Consider the following 17,190-nt stretch of genomic DNA (forward strand, 5'->3'; position numbering starts at 1 on the left):
AATATATATTTTACACTAAATTTGGGCCTCATTTTTTGCTAATTGGTAAGCTATGCTATAGCCAGACATGTTTAAGAAATTATATCAATCATTTCAGAAAACCATGAATGTCATTTCTTTATTTACTAGAGGCTCAATATTTAATTCATGTCAAGCTGAACTGGAACGGAAATAAGAATTCACAGAACCACAGGGCTGGAAGGGACCTCAGGAGGTCATCTACTCCAGCCCCCTGCTTCAAGCAGGATCAACCCCCATTAAGTCATCACAGCCAGGACCCTGTCCAGCAGGGACTTAAAAACCTCAAGGGATGAAGAATCCACCACCTCTCTAGACAACGCATTCCAATGCTTCATCACCCGCCTGGTGAAGTAGTTTTTCCTAATATCTAACCTACACCTTTCCCTCTTCAACTTCTGACCATTACTCCTTGTTCTGCCATCTGACACCACTGAGAACATTTTCTCACCCTCCTTTTTAGAGCTCCCCTTCAGGAAGTTGAAGGCTGCCATTAAATCACCTCTAAGTCTTCTCTTCTGTAAACTAAACAAGCCCAAATCCCTCAGCCTATGCTCATAGGTCTTGTGCTCCAGCCCCTTAATCATTTTTGTTGCCCTCCACTGAACCTGCTCTAGCAAATCCACATCTTTTTTATAATGAGGGGCCCCAAAACTGTATACAATATTCAAGATGTGGCCTCACCAGTGCCAAATAAAGAGGAATAACTGCTTCTCTAGATATTCTCGAAATGCTCCTCCTAATGCACCCTAGTATGCTGTTAGCCTTCTCGGCTACAAGGGCACACTGTTTACTCATATCCAGCCTTTCATCCACCAGAACCCCTAGGTCCCTTTCCATCGTACTGCTGCTGAGCCAGTTGTCCCCAGCCTGTAACAATGTTTGGGATTCTTCCACCCCAGGTCCAGGACTCTACACTTCTCCTTGTTTAACTGCATCAGATTTCTTTTGGCCCAGTCCTCTCATTTATCCAGGTCCCTCTGGATTCTCTCTCTACCCTCCAACGTATCTACCCCTCCCCCTAGTTTTGTGTCATCTGCAAACTTGCTGAGAGTGCAATCCAGTCCCTCATCCAGGTCATTAATAAAGATGTTGAATAACACTGGCCCCAGAACCGAGCCTTGCGGCACTCCGCTTGAATTCCGCTAAATACGGACAACTATTTTATACTTAAAGAAGGTTTGTCAAAACACAATTTACACAAAAAACAAACTGACTTTTTTTTTTTAAACAAAGGAAATGTTTCCAGTAATTAGTGAACTGAACTGAATCGATTCTATCTGGTCACCACATTTGTCAAACTCACTTCCTCCCACTTCATTTGTATTGATAGATTGGAAAGGAAGATAAGCTCCTCTGCTTTTTTCGATTCTCTCCTGGTTTCTCAATTCTGCATGAGCTAGTCATTCAGGAGAACTACTTGAATAAACTGATAAGATCATATTCTCTTTCCACTTGCAGATGAGGTTACTGCTGTCAAAATCTGGCTTAATTCAACAAACTCTGGTTCCAAGTGCTTAGCCAGTGATTTACAACAACTGAATGGTTTGACTTAAAGACTTTGGCAGCAAACATACTACCAAAATATGTTTAAAATTCAATTGTAATTATTTGAATAGAGTATAATAAAATCAGACCTAATGACAGGTTGCCACAGTTAAATTTCTTATTATGAATAGATTTATATTTTTAAAACTGCATTTAATTTAAACATTAAAAATATATTAAATAAATAATTCCATAAAATAATTTTTAATTTACTCAATGGCAACTACATAATGTAAACAATGTGTTTGCTATCTGGTTATTTGTCTCAAAAAATAAAAGCTGAAATGATTAAAATAGCATCTTTAATCCAGTCAAATATGGTCTGTGACTGGTCAGAACACAAAAGAAGTAACATACCATTTCAAAAACAAAAACCTTTTAATGTTTCCAATCAGACAGTAGCCTACGTACTGTACTAAGTAATACACAACAGTTTTATCAGGTTAAGTCAAGACTACCAAGAGATTGTCACAATTCACACGAAAATTAGTACTCTTAAGGCAAAACAATCATGAATATTTTTCATTCAGCCCTTCTGTTCAAAACATTTGTTTCAGCAAATGAAGGTTCTTGTGCCATCCCACACATTTTACGCTGCAGTATAAACCAATCTATTCTTTGAAGCTAATTTTCCTCTTCTGGATTACAAAATCTTTTGATGACAAGTATCAGTGGTAGTTAGTCTGTATCTGCAAAAGCGAGAAGGCCGCTGGCACCTTACAGACTAACAGATTTATTGGAGCATAAGCTTTCACGGGCAAAGACACATTTCATCAGATGCATATAATTACAAAATGGTTCTTTGCCCGTGAAAGCTTATGCTCCAATAAATCTGATAGACTATAAGGAACCACAGGACTTCTTGTTGTTTTTACATCTTTTGATAACATTTATTATTGTTACAATGAATACAGAAACTGTTTTACCTCTCCACACTGTTATTTCTAACCCTACTATTTTTCCCAAATTGGTTTTATTCCTTGCTTTCTTCTACATAATTTGATACAAAGTTACGCTGAATACTCAAGAAGAGTTATACAAAAGCAGCTCTAAGGGAAAGTTCAATCTGACACTACAACATTTATTTTTTCCCTACAAGAAAAGCCCTTCTATGAAAGTCAGAGTCTTTTGTAAGCAAAGATATAAACTGAAGGTATAACCTGTAATTGGAGCTTCAACTTCGATAATAGTTTTCTCTCTTCGTAGAATTTCCGCACCCTCATTGATGATTCTAAGTGCAATTTCTTCATCTACACGACCTTCTTTTACTAAGTGGTTCTTCAAAATGTCAACTCTAGGTTTCCCATCTATATCAAACACTTCTTCATATGTCAAGCGATGTGTTGGTGGAAAAGGAACAGCTAAAATTTAAACAGATGAAGAATATAAATATTAGTAACAATTAGTTTATTTTAAAATACATTGATGTAAGTACCAAGGCGGGTCTGTTCCAGACCAATCACGAATGTACTAGAACGCTGGTGTCCAACCTTTTTCCATCCGGGGCCACGCAGCAATTTTTTACATGTTCTGGGGGGGAGGGAGGGGGCTGAACATAAAATAGCCCCAAGCTACCCTCCCCCGCTTCATACCCTTCACAGCTGCAAACCATCGCTCCCAACCACCAGCCTTAAACCTCCCAAAGCCTCAAACCATGCCCCCCCACCCACAGCCTTAAACCCCCCAGCAGCCCCAAACTTTCCCCTGCCCACCCTGGGCTTCACCCCCCTCTGCTGCCAGCCACACACCCCAGCCGGGATTCTGTTCCCAGGACCAGCAGTGGCTCAGCACTCCGGCTTCTGGGGCTCTGCCAATTAAGCAGGTCAGACACCATAAAACACTTGAAGCCAATTAAGAGCTCGCTGAAGCAATTAAGAGAGACAGGCTAATGAGAACATCTGCAATCTATTTAAGAACCTGCGGAGATTCGTTCAAAAGACTTCCCTTCAGAGGGGGGTGGTATGCTAGGAGGCTGGAGGACAAGCATGGTCAGGTACCAGGAGAAATATGCTGAGAAGGGTCATTAGGGGAAGTAGCCCAGGGAAGGGCTATAGTTCTGATAGTGGAGTTTGTCCCCAACCCTCCCTGCACCCCAGCATAGACACAACCTGAGAGGGAAGACTGAAAAGAGGGTTCTCACACCAAACCCATTGAATGGCCTATGATGAAGGCTCAAGCAATCTGACACCATCTACCAAGGACTGAACAGAGACTGGGAGTGGCTGGCCAATTACAAAAGCAGTTTCTCCTCTCTTTATGTTCACAACTCCATGTTAACTACTGATAATGGGCCACATCCCCAGTGACTGAATGGACCTCGTCAACTCTGGCCCCCCTCTTGACTGAGCTTCCTCCTTTTCATTAGCCTGTACATTTAGGCTCTCCTCTGGAACCCCCACACATGCATCTCATGAAGCAGGTCTTTGCCCACAAAAGCTTATGCTCCAAACATCTCTCAGTCTGTAAGATACCACATGACTTCTTGCTGGTTTTGGAGATACAGACTAACTCAGCTATCCCTCTGATACTTAATCATGGGTGCAAACAACTTTCCCACCATCCCATAAACTTTCATTACAATCACCAGTTTTGGCTCTCAGTGTTCTGTGTTATTTAGCCATAATTTACCCCTAAATGTCTTCTCAAAGCCCAATAAGCCGTGGAAGTGTTGGTAATGCTGCTAGCCAAAATTGACCTGCTGGGTCTGGCAAATTCTCTTGTTTGGCACTGGTCTGGTCTTAAGGGTGCTGGACTAGAGAGGTTCAACCTGTAATGAAGTCTTAAATAAAAAGGTAATCTTGTTTAAACACTGAACTTCATTTTTATTTTGTAGAGTTCTTAATAGAATTCAGGTGCCATTTCTTTTTAATTGAAAGTTTGCTCTGTATGCTCTCCCATTATATACTGTGTGTCATGTGACTACATTTTATTATTTTGCCACAGCAAAAGTCAATTTTATACACTCAAAAATATACATAAGTGGTACTGCCCTATTTTAATGTTATGGTCCCGATAAAACCATCATAGTATTATTAATACCATTTTTTTAAGTTCATAAATAAGGACTTACTAAATTTCAGTCAATTTCATGGTCATAGGATTTTGAAATGGTACATTTCATGATTTCAGACACTTAAATTTGAAGTTTAGATTTGCTGTAATTATAGGGAGCCTGACACAAAAAGGAACTGTCCCAGGGTTACGAGATTATTGTTAGGGGTTGCAGTATTGCCACCCTTAATTTTGGCACAGCTGCTGGCAACAGCACGGCCTTCAGAGCTAGGCAACCAGGCAGCAGCGCCTGCTGGCCAAGAATCCAGGTCTGAAAGCAGAATTACCATCAGCAACAGTATTGCCACCCTTATTTCTGCACCCAGCCTGCAGAGCTGGGCCCGTAGCCAGCAGATGTCACTCTCTACCCACCCAGCTCTTAAAGCAGCAGTACGGAACTAAGGGCAACAGGAGTATGGTATTGCCATCCTTGCTTCTTCACTGCTCCAGGTGGGATGCTGTCTTCAGAGCTGGGCACCCAGCCAACATTACAACAACCGCTCTCCAGTTGCCCAGATCTGAAGATAGCACTGAAGTAATAGTGGCAACACCATGACACTCCTAAAATAATCTTGGCTAAGTCTACACTACCAGATAAATTTGTATTTAAGGCAGTTAGCTTGACTGTACCAAGTGACTGCCCTCAGTGTGAATGCCATTTGCTCAATTAGGGTGCAGCAATATCAATATGGTAACATCGCTGAAACCAGCTGGGAAACTGACCAGCTGCTGCTGCACCTGGCTCTCAATTCTGGCAAGCCAGGCGCAGCAGCACTCATCAGTTTCCTGGCTCTCCCAAGCTGCAGGGGCTCGGGAACCAGGCAGCAGGGTGAGCATTGCCAGCAGTGTGGGTGCAGCAGAGCCCAGGGGGAGGGTGAAAAATGTGGGGCTGAGGGAACTGTTGGATAGGTTCCCAAAATGCTGCAACAGTTGATGTTTGGCCAGTGTGGCAGCACTAACTCGACTTTGTGGGGAAGCACAGATATGCAAAACTGAATTCATAAAACCCACCATTATAAAGTCAAATTTAATAAAATCGAATTAATCTGGTATTTTAGACGTAGCCCTAATCCCCTTGCAACTACCTTTTGGGTCAAGATCCTCAATTTGAGAAACTCTGGTCTCCCCCATGAAATGTGTATAGTATAGAACAAACGCCCCCAAAAGGCAAGATTTCATAGTCCATGACACCTTTAGCAAGGCAGTGAATTTGATAGGGCCCTATTCTTAAAAATCTGTTATAAAACACACACATTTATTATTTGTTAAGACACTTATCCCAGCCCCTGCAGGCACCGGCTCAGTCCCTTTTTTCCTGCTGCCAGAGACTACAAAAGCCCCTTGTTCATCCGGCCTATTTGTGCCAGAGACACCGCAGAGCCCTCTGGGGAACCTAGCTGTCGCTAGTGATTTTGCAGGGAAGAAGCCCAGAGACCATGGAAGTGGGAATGGCTAACCACTGAGAGCGAGCTGCTTTTGAGAGGTTGGGAGGAAGGAAGATCAAGGAATACGGTGCACAAGTGCTGCTCTCGTCTATCCTCCCTCTGGAAGGAAGGGGTCCACATAGGAATCGTCGAATCGCAGAGGTAAATGTGTGGTTGCGTAGGTGGCGTAGCAGGGAACGATTTGGTTTCTTTGGCCATGGGATTCTTTTTCATGAACAGGGATTGCTGGGAAGAGATGGGACCCACCTCACAAAGAGAGGGAAGAGCATCTTTGCAGGCAGGCTTGCAAACCTAGTGAGGAGGGCTTTAAACTAGGCTCATTGGGGGAAGGTGACACAAGCCCTGAGGTAAGTGGAGAAGGAGGAGGGAACAATCAAGTGGGTTTCCTGGATGAAGAGGAGAACATGGGCCAATCGGCCCCTTCTCTAAGATGCTTGTGCACTAAAGCCAGAATCCTGGAGAAGAAACAGGAAGAATTAGAGGCCCTGCAACAGTCAAAGAACTATGAGGTGGTTGGAATAACAGAGACTTGGTGGGATGAGTCGCATAACTGGAGCACGGTCATGGAAGGTTATCAACTGTTTAGGAAGGACAGACAGGGGAGAAAAGGAGGAGGAGTTGCGCTCTATGTGAGGGAGCAGTATGATTGCTCAGAGCTCCAGTATGAGGAAGGAGAAAATCCAGTTGAGTGTCTTTGGGTTAAGCTTAGAAGTGGAAGTAACAAAGGTAATATTGTAGTTGGTGTCCTCTATAGACCGCCAGATCAGGGAGGTGAGATAGATGAGGCTTTCTTCAGGCAACTAAGAGAAGCTTCCAAACCACAGGCCCTGGTTCTCATGGGAGACTTTAATCAGCCGGACATTTGTTGGGAGACCAATACATCAGCACACAGACAATCCAGGCAGTTTTTGGAGAACGTTGGGGATAACTTCTTGGTACAAGTGCTTAAGGAACCGACCAGGGGCTGTGCGCAACTTGACCTGCTGCTCACAAACAGGGAAGAACTAGTAGAAGAAACAGAAGTGGGAGGGAACCTGGGCTGCAGCAACCATGAGATCGTAGACTTCAGGATCTGGACAAAAGGAAGAAAGGTGAGGAGTAACACACGCACTGTGGATTTCAGGAGAGCAGACTTCAACTCCCGGAGAGAACGGATGAGCAGGATCCCTTGGAAAACAAAGATGAAGGGGAAAAGAGCTGAAGAAAACTGGCAGTATTTTAAAGAAGTGTTACCGAAGGCACAGGAACAAACAATCCCGCTGCATAGTAAGAAATGCAAACATGGCAGACAACCAGCTTGGCTTAACGGGGAAATCCTTAGCTTAAATTCAAAAAGTATGCATACAAGAAATGTAAACATGGACAGTTGACGAAGGAGGAGTATAAACATATGGCTGGAGAATGGCCGGCAGTAATCAGGAGAGCGAAAGCACAACTGGAACTGCAGCTGGCAATGGATGTGAAGAGTAACGGGGGTTTCCACAGGCATGTTAACAATAAATAGGTTAACAGAGAAGGTGTGGAGCCATTACTGGATGAGGGAGGTAACCTAGTGACAGATGATGCAGCAAAAGCTGAAGTACTCGATACTTTTTATTGCCTCAGTCTTAACGGACAAAGTCAACTTCCACATGACGGTCCTAGACAATGAAGTATGGGAAGGTGGAATGCAGCCATCTGTGGGGAAGGAACAAGTTCTGAGCTATCTAGAAAAACTAGATGTTCACAAGTCCATGGGTCTGGATTTAATGCACCCAAGGGTACTACGGGAATTGGCAGAGGTCATTCCTGAACCTTTGTGCATTATCCTTGAAGACCTTTGGTGATCAAGAGAGATCCAAGATGACTGCAGAAAGGCAAACTTAGTGCCCATCTTTAAAAAAAAGGAAAGGAGGACAATCCAGGGACCTATAGACCCATCAGCCTTACATGAATCCCTGGGGAAAAAATGGAGGGAATCCTCAAGGAATCCATTTTGGAGCACTTGGAAGAGGGGAAAATGATCAAAAGTAGCCAACATGGATTCACCAGGGGCAAGTCCTGCCTGACCTATCTGATTAGCTTCTATGACGAGGTAGCAAGCTCTGAGGACATGGGGAAGTCAGTGGATGTGATATACCTTGACTTCAGCAAGGTTTCTGATACGGTCTCCCACAACATTCTTGTCCATAAGTTAAGGAAATATGGATTGGATCTTTGGACTATAAGATGGATAGAAAGCTGGCTTGATGCTTGGGCCCAACCGGTAGTGGTCAATGGCTCAATATCTGGATGGTGACCGGTTTCAAGCGGAGTGCCGCAAGGCTCAGTTCTTTATTAATGACCTGGATGAGGGACTGGATTGCACCCTTAGCAAGTTTGCGGATGACACAAAACTAGAGGGAGAGGTAGATAAGTTGGAGGGTAGAGAGAGAATCCGGAGTTATCTGGATAACTTGGAGGACTGGGCCAAAAGAAATCTGATGCGGTTCAACAAGGAGAAGTGTAGAGTCCTGCACCTGGGGCGGAAGAATCCCAAGCATTGTTACAGGCTGGGGACAGACTGGTTCAGCAGCAGTATGATGGAAAGTGACCTAGGTGTTATGGTGGATGAAAGGCTGGATATGAGTAAACAGTGAGCCTTCCTGGCTACAAGGGCAAACGACATACTGGGGTGCATTAGGAGGAGCATTTCAAGCAGATCTACAGAAGCAGTTATTCCCCTCTCTTTGGCACTGGTTGACCACATCTGGAATACTGTGTCCAGTTTTGGGCCCCCCAGTATAAAAAGGATGTGGATTTCCTGGAGCAGGTTCAGTGGAGGGAAACAAAAATGATTCAGGGGCTGGAGCACAAGACCTATGAGCATAGGCTGAGGGATTTGGGCTTTTTTAGTTTACAGAAGAGGAGACTTAGAGGTGATTTAATTGTAGTCTTCAAATTCCTGCAGGGGAGCTCTAAAGAGGAGGGTGAGAAACTGTTCTCACTGGTGTCAGATGGCAGAACAAGAAGTAATGGTCAGAAGCTGAATAGGGAGAGGTGTAGGTTAGATATTAGGAAAAACTACTTCACCAGGAGGGTGGTGAAGCATTGGAATGCGTTGCCTAGAGAGGTGCTGGATTCTTCATCCCTTGAGGTTTAAGTCCCTGCTGGACAAGGTTCTGGCTGTGATGACTTAATGGGGGTTGATCCTGCTTGAAGCAGGGGGCTGGACTAGTTGACCTCCTGAGGTCCCTTCCAGCCCTATGTTTCTGTAGAAAGTGGGGGTGGCCATCTGGTTCTACAGGAGAAAAGCAGGTCCTCACTGGCACTTAAGATATGCCCTGCTCTCAGAGCCATAACCAGAAAAGGGAGAGAAAGAGAAAAAGGAGGTGCGGCGGGAGGGGGGCCAAAAGAGGTTTGAGCAGGAAAAACCACCAGGGAAAAAGCTGTGAAGAAGAAAACCCATTCAACCAAGGAAGGACTGCTCTTTCTCCTTCTGGGCTTGTGAAAGCATGTGTCTTCTAAGAGTTTGGGGGCTTAATGGGACTGCCCAGCAGTTTTCTCAGGCTTCTGCCATTCAGTTCAACGCATTCCCTGTCCCCACAACCCACCTGCCTGCCACTTCTATGTCTTTCTTTCCATGCCTGGTCAGAAAAGAGCAGGTTTTGAAGCTGTGTCTGACAGAGCAGCCTGTCTCCCTCTTCCCACACCCTGCCCCCCTGCAGGTTTTCCCCAGGCAAGCAGCAGAGCTTACAGTGGGCAGGGGTAGCCAATGAAAAGCAGTTGTGTGCGTTTTCTCCTTGGGGCTGAGCCCCCACTGGTGAAAGGGAGGAGCAGGTATTGTGTTGGTTTCTTTTCTTTTCTCTTTCATCCTCTTTCTGAGAGCAGCTTGTGGCCAAAGCCTCCTCCTGCAGCCCAGGAGCAATGGGGCACTTCTGGGGCAGGTGGAAGAGGGGTGGCTCTCTCCTCCCTCCCCCCCAGCACTGCCCACTCAGCTCCCACGCTGCTCATGCATGCCACAGAAGGGCTTGTTACCGCTCTGAGAAGCCCAGCTTGAAAAACACGTGGCCTGAGGTGCACAGAGGTGCCTGCCTGCAGAACCTGCAGGTAGAGAGCTGGGGGTGGGAGGAGCAAGGGGCAGAGGAGGGAGATGCAGAGTTACTGGGCGGGAGTATGGGAGAGTGCTGTGCAAGCCTCTAGGTGCCTGGGGGCTAGTGCATGGAGGGTACAGTGCAAGCCTCAAGAGGCCTCTCTGCCCACTTCTTCTACGCAAGAAAAAAAATGTTGGATTTTGATGTCTTCTGTGGCCCACTGAAAGTGGGTGAGAGAAAGGGGAATCTCAATTAGGGAAGGGGTATCACTGTGTACATACCCTGGGCTGTGTCTACACTAGCCCCAAACTTCAAAATGGCCACGCAAATGGCCATTTCGAACTTTACTAATGAAGCGCTGAAATGCATATTCAGCGCTTCATTAGCATGCGGGCGGCCGCAGCGCTTCGAAATTGACGTGCCTTGTCCCGACGGGGCTCCTTTTCGAAAGGACCCCGCCTACTTCGAAGTCCCCTTATTCCCATCTGCTCATGGGAATAAGGGGACTTCGAAGTAGGCGGGGTCCTTTCGAAAAAGAGCCCCATCGGGACGAGCCGCGTCAATTTCGAAGCACCACGGCCGCCCGCATGCTAATGAAGCGCTGAATATGCATTTCAGCGCTTCATTAGTAAACTTCGAAGTGGCCATTTGTGTGGCCATTTTGAAGTTTGGGGCTAGTGTAGACATAGCCCTGTACAAAGAAGAGAGGGAAATACACAAAATCTTTCAAAGCGTCATTCAATCCTGGCCGTAATGACTGACAAAGCAAATGGAATGGAACTGCTCTGACTTAAGTACACCCTTAGCAACATAACATCACGGTGTTCCACCAGCGAGCAAGTAGTGATCAGTTTCTCTCAGCACTAATCTTCATTCTCTGAGTCCGTACAGCTCCACACCCCTCAGATACCACTTCTTTAAATTAACTCTTGCTGCTGTTCTTTCCAGCCACAAATCTCAAACCCAGTCATTCATTCACATACAGTCACCTTCCTGTACAGTAGGTTATCCTCATTTTTAGAGATGATGAAATTGACAGCACAGGGAGTGCACAGCTAGCTGTAGAAGGCAGCCATCTTGACACCTGGCTTTGCATGGTCACTGCAAAACCATCTGTCCCTTCTTTCTTCAAGATGTTTTGGCTTTTCTGATTTGGCTTTTCTCCCTGGTCTGCCTTCATCCTCAGTGGTTTCTAGCTCTTTCTTCCCACACAGCTAGGTGTGTCTTTTCTCAAATAATAATAAATAATTACTACTTTCTGACAGACATACCTTTTCTTTGTTGGTTCTGAAAGCTGTACGTTTTCATCTGCGTGGCCCTGAGTAGGCTTTGAGTTTGACATGCTTGTCTTAAGTTATGATACAGCTAAAAGTGGAACTGCTGTCACAAGCAAATTAACTCTTAAAAGCCTGAGTACTGATTATGTTACTCTTTTGTTACAAGGGCATGCACAACAGTAGAAAGCAAATCTTTTCATGGAAGACTTAGCATCTATTTTAGCAACTAAGCATTATATTTAGTAAAAAGATTAGCATAAAATATTAGTAATGCACCTCTAGTATACAGGAATGTTTATACTGCAACTGCAAAATTATATTGGTGGTGTGTGGGGGCGGGGGGAGAGAATGTAGTTTGGAGACTTGCCGTGAAAAGCAACAGCTCACCCCACTGTGAGGGGAGGCCCTGAGTCTCAGGCTGGCTCATTCCCCAGTCCTGCTCTGAAAGGCGTTGAACTACCCTTTTTCATTTCAATCAAGGATCTAAGGGCTCTGCAACTCAGCATCTACAGAACTTGCCATTTCTCCAAGATGCCGCAAAATTTATCACTTTGCTTAAATTTCTGTAAATGCTAGTGAACTGGGGCAACCCGGTATGTTCCAATACATTAGATTCATACATACTGTTCAGATCCTGTGGACATTCAGCACTTAGTTTAAACTCATCTGAACTTTCTTGAACTGTGCAATTGCCTTCTTCAGCATGGTGCAGCATACGCCCATCTTCCTTGCAGATGTAGCCTTCTCTATGAGCTTTAAGGTTTCCCTCAACTTTCAATACCTTTTAAAAGTACTGTACCTTATTCTCTGAACTAAGTTTTCAAAGGACCCTTATAAAAAACAAATGCATTTTAAGAATTCTAATTTCTTCATTAACTGCAGCATGACTTTGATCATGGCAAAGTTTTTGAAGTTTGATTTCACAAAATAAGCATTTGCTTTACCTTCTCATTCTGATCTAACACACAGCACTATTTAAGAATATAACAGCAGTTTGTCAGCATACAGCATTCTGGTAATTAACAAAGTTTAGTGTTTACAATTACTTTCTCTAGTGTACTCAATTGTTTTTCCACGGAAATCTTGAGTAGCACTTCCCCCCTCACATCTTTGAATCAGCCAGATATAATTGATAGGGAGAACAAACACTGATACTGTTTCGAAAGCAAAAATACCAGGAGGAATAAAGAGTGTCTCTTTGAAATACAAAGGCTTTCAATTATTTAGTGGTCTACTGTGAATACGATTAATCTCCATCACTTTTAAACAATCTCCGCTTGGAATTATCTAAATGTACAGGAGACCTGCACCCCACCAAGTTACACAAAGGTTGCGTTCCTGTCCAACCTCACATAACTCACGTTTCATACAAGTCAGGAGGAGCTGGGAACAAGTCAGCAGCATGGTTCCTGGCTTTCCTGTTTGTGGGAGCCAGGAAACTGACCAGCACATCACCAGTCAGTTTCCCTGCTCCTGTCAGGGGCTGCAAGAGTCATGCTGCTGCCCCTGACAGGAGCAGTTTCCCCATTCCGGTCTGGTAGCACCTGAGAGTCAGGCTCTCAACTGCCACCCCTGACAGGAGTCAGGAAACTGACCAGTGCAGCAGCTGATCAGTCTCCTCACTGCTATTAGTGGTGGGGATCTGGTGCCTGGCAGCCCAGAGCCAGTTCCCCGCCACTCAAAGTCACATTAACCCAAGATATGCGCAGTCGAGTGGACGTATCTTGGGGTTCTACTGTACTGCAATCTATTTTAAAGGACAGCCGGGAATACCAACTCCATGTATAACAGGGGATTTCACAATAGGGACTCCTCAGGAGGTTTATAGGTTTCAAAAGTGGGGGATCATTAGCAGTCAGCCTCTACCCCAAATATCACTTTTCCTCCAGCATTTATAACGGTGTTATATATCTTCAAAGTGTTCTCAATTTATAAAAGGGGTTCCAAGGTTTAAAAGACCTGCTTGCATCCTCATCCCAGAGGAAAATAAATACAGATGGGAACTACATCTATTGGCTCTTTCCACTGAAACCAAAGCAGCCTAGAGTGCCGCTAGAGTTTTCCCAGGGTTGGGGAAATAACAGAAAACAAGCAGCTTTACACCACAGCCTTCTCCGGGGAAGTCAACAGAAAACTTGCACATGCTTTGTCATATGCAGGTGTCTACCAAAAGAGAGTGAGATGTTATAATTTTAGGAAAAAAAAAGGCGGGGGGGTGGCATTTCGGGGCAGGGGTGCCAGCAATGCCCCCACTGCAATTTACACTGGCCAATCTGGACAGTCTGTATGTAAAAGAATAAATAGACATAAATCAGACATCAGGAATGGTAATGTACAGAAACCTGTAGAACACTTTGATCTCCCTGGACACTCAGCAACAGACTTAAAAGTAGTAACAGAGTTCATTACCTACAGCCCCCAACTCAAACCACTGCAATGCGTTATTAAAGACCTACAACGTATGCTTAATCAGGATGCCACACTCCAGAAGGCCCTAGGTAACAGGCCTGTTCTCTCCTACAGACAACCTCCCAACCTTATGAGGATTCTCACCAACAGCCACAGTCTATACCCCAGGAACACCAGTCCTGGGACTTTTCCTCGCAACAAAGCCTGCTGCCGGCTTTGTCCACATACCTATTCTGGAGATACCATCACTGGACCTAACCAGGTTATTCACAGAATCACGGGCACATTCTCATGTTCCTCAACTAACATCATATATGCCATCATGTGCCAACAATGCCCAGATGCTTTGTATATTGAACAGACTTCAAACTCTCTTAGAAAAAAAGAGTTAATAGGCACAAACAGGCAAAAACACTCCTGATCCACAAACTGGTCAGCCAACATTTTAATGGAGTAGGCCATTCTGTTAACGACTTAAAAGTCTGCATTTTACTGAAGAGGAATTTTCACAACAGTCTTGAAAGAGAGGCTGCTGATCTCTCTTTTATATTCAAATTCCACAGATTAACACATGGTTTTAACTGTGATGCGAATTTTCTGGGTCATTATAGGGGCTCTTTTGCATACTTGGCTTAATCTAATTCTTGACTCTCTCCCCACCGCCTCTAGGATTTGCTCACCTTGATAATTTTTTTTCTGATTTGTCAACCTTGATTACTATTTTTGGTTCTCTGTGCCTTAAATATTGAGTGAGTTCTGGTATGGCTATGGTCTGTAGAAGTGGGTCTGTCCCACGAAAGCTCAGCTAATAAATTATTTTGTTAGTCTTTAAAGTGCTACTTTACTGCTTTTTTGTTTTGATAGACTTAAAAGTAGCAGTCCTCCAACAAAAACATTTCAAAAATAAAATGCAAAGAGAAATTGCTGCAATTCCTTTGCAAATTTGACTCCATTGACCAAAGAGTGAACAGAGACTGGGAGTGGTTGGCCCATTACAAAAGCAGTTTCTTCACTCTTGATGCTCACACCTCCCCATTAGCAACTGACAATGGCAACATTCCCCCCACCCCGAACTGACTCGATTTCACCTCTCTTGATGTTCACAACTCCACATTAACTGCCGATAATGGGCCGTAACCACCCTGAGTGAATAGACCTTAGCCGTGTCTACACATGCACGCTACTTCGAAGTAGCGGCACTAACTTCGAAATAGCGCCCGTCACGGCTACACGTGTTGGGCACCATTTCGATGTTAACATCGACGTCAGGCGGCGAGACATCGAAGCCGCTAACCCCATGAGGGAAAAGGAACAGCACCCTACTTCAACATTCAACGTCGAAGTAGGGACCGTGTAGTCGTAGCGCATCCCGCAATTTCGAAATTGCGGGGTCCTCCATGGCGGCCATCAGCTGAGGGGTTGAGAGACGCTTTCTCCAGCCCCTCAGCTCAATGGTGGCTGCGTGGAGCGGCCCCTTAAAGGTCCGCACCCCCTCCCTTTCTGTGCAGGAAGCTGAGAGCGCGTGCAGGCAGCAGCAATAACATGCGGCTAGCCTGCACGCTCATCTTCAGCCACCGAGACCCCCAAAGGACCTCATGGCCGCCCAGCAGCCCCCCCAGCACCTTGAGGGAACCCCCCCGAAGGGGAGCCAGGGTAGCCAGGGCAGGAGCCAGGCCAGGAAGCGGCAGCGGGGCCCCTCTTGGACGGAGGCCGAGCTTCGTGACCTGCTGGGGCTCTGGAGCGAGGAAGAGGTGCTCCAGGTAATGGGGAGCAAGAGGTGGAACGCAGATGCGTTCGCTCGGCTGGCCGAGGGCCTGGCCGCCCGGGGTCACCCTGCCCGCACTCCGGACCACGTCCGGAGTAAAGTCAAGGAGCTGCGGCAGGGTTACGCCCGGGCCCGGGATGCGGCCGGCCAATCTGGGACCACCCCCGTCACTTACCCCTTTTACAGGGAGCTCAGGGACATCCTGGGCCCCCGGCACACCTCCTCCCACGCTTGACACCTCGGCTGAGGAACCCCAGCAGGCCCCGGAGCCGAAGTCCGCCCCGGAGGCAAGCCCCGCACCCCGGGGGCCCCACCGGAGCCCACCCCCGGGGCACCGGAGCAGGAGGAGGGGGACTCCTCCTCCACAGAGACGGGGCTCCAGATCCTCCTCCTGCCATCGAGGAGCAGCAGCCGGGCGTCCGGCCCCCGGGTGTCCCCCAACCGTGGGAGTGGACCTACAGGTATGTACCCCCCCCGTGTACACCCCCGGGGTTGAGGGGCGGGGGTAATAGATATGTGGCCAGGGCCCTTCACATGCTCCGATGGCCATGACCCCAAGGACAGCAGTGGCATGTCCCTCACAACAGTGCATCAGCCCCTGCCCCCCCACAGCACAACAGTGCCATGCCCCATCCCTGGGGCAGGGGGGAGTGGAACCTCTAGGGTCCCCCAGGAGGAGGGGGTGGGACACCCAGCAGCAGCAGCATGTGATGGAGTGGGGGGAGTGCAAATGTGAGACTCAGGCTAGATATGAGCAACAAGCTGAATAGCTCCCAGGGGCAAAGGATGATCCTGGGGCTACAACTAGCAGGTTACACCTCTGCCCTGAACAAAGAGGAGGGAGGAGCTGAGCTGGCTTTGAATCGGGGGGGCCCCGCAGGTAGAGGCTAGGGGAAGGGAGAGCTGGAAGGCAGCCAGCCTGAGGAGGGGGAAAGCTACACCCCAGAGGGGCACCCCTTGGGGTCTTCTCCCCAGGACGGGTTGGAAGGACTGTCTCTGACTGCTGTACTGTCACTTCTGGGAGAAACTGGGCATCTGTTGCCTAAGAAACCTCTCCTGTCAGACCCTGCTGAGTGAAGTGAGTCACTCCCGGCAGGAGACGGGGTGCAGTGCAGTGCAGTGCAGGGGGACCCCTGAACCCCATCACAGCAGCATCTCCCAGGGACGGGGATGGGGAACCTGCAGCACAGGGGTGGGGGGACAAGGGCCACGGCTCGGGGCCCACACTAACGCCTGTCTCCACTCTTCTTCCCCCGCTCCTGTGTTCCGCAGCTCCACCATCGGAAGGACCGGAGAGCGCCGGCGAGGCTTCAGCGGTCCCGGAATCCCCTCCAGGGCCACCGCTCCAGGCCAGCCCCTCGGCGGAGGACCGACCAGCCCCACGGTGAGCAAGATGGCGGACCCAGCAGCAGCCGCCGGCGACAGACCCCCAGCTGCTGGCCCTCCACCGCCGGCAGGTGGAGGTCGCAGAGCAGCGGCTGTGGGTGGAGCAACGCCGCCTCCACCTCCAGGAGCGGGCGCTGGCCTGGCGCCAAGAGGCATGGGGGGCCTACATGGAGACCTTTAACCGCATAGCGGATTACCTGGCCCCCCATGCCACACCGGCCTCCGCTGCACCCGCCCTG

At 47.2% G+C, this 17,190-nt stretch overlaps 1 protein-coding gene across 5 annotated transcripts in view; it reads right to left on the reverse strand.

Moving 5' to 3' along the window:
- PPP3CB (protein phosphatase 3 catalytic subunit beta) overlaps nt 1-17,190 on the reverse strand; it is a 102,078-nt gene that overhangs the window by 63,796 nt on the left and 21,092 nt on the right. For all 5 annotated transcript variants that reach the window (XM_074999708.1, XM_074999706.1, XM_074999707.1 and 2 more), the window contains exon 2: nt 2,727-2,927. In XM_074999708.1, the coding sequence (XP_074855809.1) occupies nt 2,727-2,927 (201 nt within the window). The remainder of the gene's footprint in view (nt 1-2,726; nt 2,928-17,190) is intronic.

The sequence above is a fragment of the Carettochelys insculpta genome, chromosome 7 (assembly GCF_033958435.1).
Source record: "Carettochelys insculpta isolate YL-2023 chromosome 7, ASM3395843v1, whole genome shotgun sequence".
Taxonomy (NCBI): domain Eukaryota; kingdom Metazoa; phylum Chordata; order Testudines; family Carettochelyidae; genus Carettochelys; species Carettochelys insculpta.